Source organism: Octopus bimaculoides, chromosome 15 (assembly GCF_001194135.2).
Source record: "Octopus bimaculoides isolate UCB-OBI-ISO-001 chromosome 15, ASM119413v2, whole genome shotgun sequence".
NCBI lineage: Eukaryota > Metazoa > Mollusca > Cephalopoda > Octopoda > Octopodidae > Octopus > Octopus bimaculoides.
The window spans coordinates 10629848-10634471 of record NC_068995.1 but is presented as its reverse complement, the minus strand read 5'-3'; the positions used below and the strand labels follow the sequence as shown (position 1 = coordinate 10634471).

Sequence of the window (4624 nt, the reverse complement as noted above, 5' to 3'; positions counted from 1 at the left end):
CAACAGTAACATCCACCCTTAGGGGTCAGCCGCATTTAAGTGGCAAATATACTTCACCTTGTCGTGCAGTTACTGTTAATACCTCGTTCAGAGATTTAACATATATATATATATATATATATATGGGTTTTAACCCTTTAGTGTTCACATTATTCTGCCAAAATTAATGCCTTTTCATCCACATTGTTTTGAACTAATCATGTGTAGCAAGCTCATACACGAATTCTAGAACCGTACTTCATGAAAGACTTCTTCAACGAAGTTCAGAATTCGTATATGGGCAGTAATTTTTAACCAATGAGAAATCAATAATTTCTCCTGCATGGGCAAACGAACCTACGTTCTCTCTCCGCTTCTTATGAGTTTGCTACACATGCATTATCTTGTAGCTATGAGATTTCGATGAGGTAGCTGTTGATTTTTAAAACAGTATTGTAGGGTTGGTGTGAGAGACCAGATCTGGCCAGTTTGAACATAAAACAGGCAGAATGCTTTTGGCCAGATATGGCCTGTTTAAATGCTAAAGGGTTAAGTGGGTGGCATTAGGCTGGATACCCAGCCATAGAAACTATGCCAAGGCTGATGTTGGAACTTGATGCAACCATGTGGTTGCTTGGTTCCTGTCAAACTGTCCAACCCATGACAGCATGGAAAACAGACATTAAATGGTGGTGGCGGTGGTGGAAGTGAATAGGGTGTGAATTTGGAGGGTAGATTTATCTGGTTACCGTTTACAACTCGTCAAACTGTATGCCCTCTGTTGACCAATAAAATGGTCCGTAGGTATAGATATATGCCGTGAAGTGAGAGGAGCGAGATTGCTAATTAGTTGGACTAATCAAAGGTTATAGTGATTGGAACCATATAATGTAAGTAAGGTATTTTAATTAGGAAGGAAACTGTTCATTGGAAAACGTTATGGCAGGATTATATCTGACCAGCTTCAGTGAGTCACCTGAAGCTATCAATGATGAGTGTGTGTGGTTAAACACTTACATATATTAGCAAAAACATACACACATGCGCACACACATGCACGCACACTACACACAGACACACTCCTTGACAGATTGTCAATCAGTATACAATTAACAAGTAATCGCTAATTAGGATGCAAGGATTAATTTATAAATGCAATGTATTTTATCTATTTATTTATTTTATCTTATCTTTTTCCCAGTATCACCATCATCATCATCATCATCTTTTTCTTTCCTTTTTTTTTCTCTTTTTGTTTGGTCCCTTATTGGGTTTGAGCCGACTGGTATATCCTCGTATCCCTAGCCATAGTCACCCTACCCCATCAGTGTTTTCAAGCAAAGTGTAGCTGGCCCCTTTGAAATACAGCTACCACTCATTTTTGCCAGCTGAGCAGACTGGAGCGACGTGAAATAAAGTGTCTTGCTCAAGGACACAGCACTGTGCTAGGTATTGAACTCACGATGTTACAATCATTAGCCAAATGTCCTAACCACTAAGCCATGCTTCCTTCACAAGAATGCTCACATGATGGAAATTAACTATTAACAGACTCTCTCGCTTGCAATGTGACAAGTGCTGTATTCTAAAGACCCAACCTTCAATCATGTGACAGTGCTAATATAAATTAAAATAACAATGCACATATATGGTGGGCTAAACTTTTATAACTAAATCCCATTAAAAATATTGGACTGAAATTCTATCCTCAGACTGTTAACATCTGTGATGTGTATTAGTGGAATATAAGGTTTCCGTTTTATTTTTGTTTATATTTTTTTTCTTACCCGCCTTTTTTTTTTTCCGGGTTTTCTGTTAAATGTTTGATTTAGAATTACATTTTTACAAATAAGTAGTAATACTTTCCCATTCTATGTTTCACACTCTGTGTGTGTGTGTGTGTGTGAGTGTGCATATACTCTTACTCTGTTTTACTCTTTTACTTATTTCAGTCATTTGACTGCGGAGCACCCGACCCCAGGACTTATTCTTTGTTAGCCTAGTACTTATTCTATCGGTTCTCTTTTTGCCGAACCGCTAAGTGACGGGGACGTAAACACACCAGCATCGGTTGTCAAGCGATGTTGGGGGGGACAAGCACAGACACAGAGACCGATAGAATAAAGTACTGGGCTTACAAAGAATAAGTGCTGGGGTCGATTTGCTCGACTAAAGGCGGTGCTCCAGCATGACCACAGTCAAATGACTGAAACAAGTAAAAGAGTAAAAGAGAACTTTGCATAAAAACATTAACAGACACATGCGTGCGCGCGCGAACACACTCACATACACAGACGCGCATAACACACAGACACACACACACACACACACACACTCATGCATGGAGCTATTTAGCGTGTTAGATAGATAATGGGAACCAGATCATTGTATTGCTAACAACTTTGGCTTGTAAAAGAAGCACTTTATATTAAATCCACGTGTTTGTTGCATTGTCGAAGTGCTATTATGGCAGTGAGAGAGAGAGAGAGAGAGAGAGAGAGAGAGGAAGGGAGAATCTATGTACTTCAAGGGAGAGAACCACTTCTTTTTTTTTTCTCGTTTTTAAGTTGGAAAATTAGTTATTTGTCCTTTTTTTTTATCTCAGTGGATGGAAAGAAAATATTAAACCGTCTGCATTAATTATATTCCATAGGTATTTTATGTCCAAGTATGGATGTCTGGAAGATATAATTCGGTCGAAAGACGCTATACTGAATTTGAAGATCTGCACAAACAGGTAACCACTCACATCTTTATTCTTGTCATTATCTTTCCAAAATTTCTGTTAAACCTTGGCCTATTAGATCTTAATCAGTTTAGTCTTTAATGAATTTAACAGTTGGGGAATAGCTACCAAATTTTCCAGGAATACTACCAAATATAAGTTAGTATTATATCATAAGAGAATTTTATTTCCCACCTTTTTGTGACCCTATTTCTGTTGAAACATGCTGCCTTGGCCTCGCTTAACGTTGATTATAATTAAGAATTTAATAAAATGACTTTTTCATCATTAGGCTGGTGTTTGGATGAAAAATTTACATGAAATTTTGATGGAAAGTTTTGATTTAAATTACTTTTAAACAGGGAACTTGTGTCATAAAAGCAGAGACGTTCTCAAGTGGGTTTGTATCAGAAGGATTAAGTACTGGAATTCAGATCTGTGTGCCTTATGTAATGGAGTTGAAGTCTAGCCCTTAAGATCCAGAGTTCACAAATGGCCCTTAAGTAGTGGAATTCCGAACTGTCCGTTAAGTATTGGAATTCAGAATTGTGTGCCTTATGTTCTGGAGTTCAGAACTGGCCCTTAAGTATTGGAGTTCAGAACTAGGTCTTATGTACTGGAGTAAAAGTTTGGCCCTGAAGTACTGGAGTTCAGAAATGGCCCTTAAATAGTGGAATTCAGAACTGGCTCTGAAGTACTGGAATTCAGAATTAGGAGGTTATGCACTGAAATTGAGCATTGACCTTCAGGTACTAGAGTTCAGAACTAGCCCTGAAGAACTAATGTTTGTGCTGACTTTTCACTACTGAAGTTTAAAAGTAGTTCTGAAGTACTGGAGTTTAGCACTAACACTTCAGCATGAGTTTAGCTTTGGCTTTGAAGCACTTGAGTTCAGAAATATGTCTTTATAGTTCCTTACACTTAGGAGACATTGGTGGTCTGGAACTGGTCATGTGTTGGAAATAAGACATAGGGACATCAGAAAATGATCATCGAGTTTATGAGAGAAAATGTAGATCCCAGAACTCTGCTCCCACCATTTTATGTATGATAGTTTTTTTGATGTTTGAATGATTTCAGTTGTTAAATTAATTTGGTTACTTTTTCCTTGAATAATGGTAAACTTGACTTTTGCAGCTAAAGAAACTGATTGCTACTCCAGAATTCCCTCCAAAGAAGATGTTAAAATGGAACCACAAAGTGTTGGAACAAAGAAGGCAGCGTCTTCAACTTTACATCCAGGTAATTCCTATACAATTTTATCTGCTTTTTTTTTTTGTTGTTGTTGTTGTTATGAGTGCAGGAGTTGCTGTATGGTTAAGTCTGCTTCTCAACTATGTAGTCTTGGGTTCAATCCCACTGTTTGGCACTTTGGCCTAGTGCCTTCTACAACAGCCCTGTGTTGGCCAGTTTTTTGAGTGGATATTGTAGATGGAAACTGAAAGAAGTTTGTCATGGAATCCCAGTTCATGAATTCCTCTCATCATGAGCAAATTGGTTTACGAACAGTTTTCTGAACTTAAAACATCTTGGGTGATGCATGGTGCCCCTGTTGATGAATGCTGTCTTGAGTAATGAATACACAAGCTGACAATAACAGTTGGTGACAAGCTGGGACCATCAGCAGTAGAGTGTAAGTTTCTGTCTAGTTTTCCCTTAGTGCACATCCTTGCATGAATTCGCTGTACTTTCTCTTGAATTACCTATGGAGAAAATAGTTTAGGTTTACAAACGGCAGCATGTTTTGGCTGGATATGGCCAGTTCAAATATTAAAGGGTTAAACAATTTTTTATGATTTTTCTTTTTATATCAAATTTTCTGTACGTGGCTTCATTCACAGGAATCAGAGCAGTAGGCCACTTGGGAATGCAGCCATGTTACTTGTGTTATTATAATGTTGGCATCTTATTCCAGGGTGG

General features: G+C 38.0%; 1 protein-coding gene across 1 annotated transcript in view; it reads left to right on the top strand.

Moving 5' to 3' along the window:
• Positions 1-4624, top strand: part of LOC106871054 (sorting nexin-24) — a 28604-nt gene that overhangs the window by 12969 nt on the left and 11011 nt on the right. The window contains exons 2-3 of the mRNA XM_052973174.1: positions 2633-2716; positions 3842-3946. Of these exons, the coding sequence (XP_052829134.1) occupies positions 2633-2716; positions 3842-3946 (189 nt within the window). The remainder of the gene's footprint in view (positions 1-2632; positions 2717-3841; positions 3947-4624) is intronic.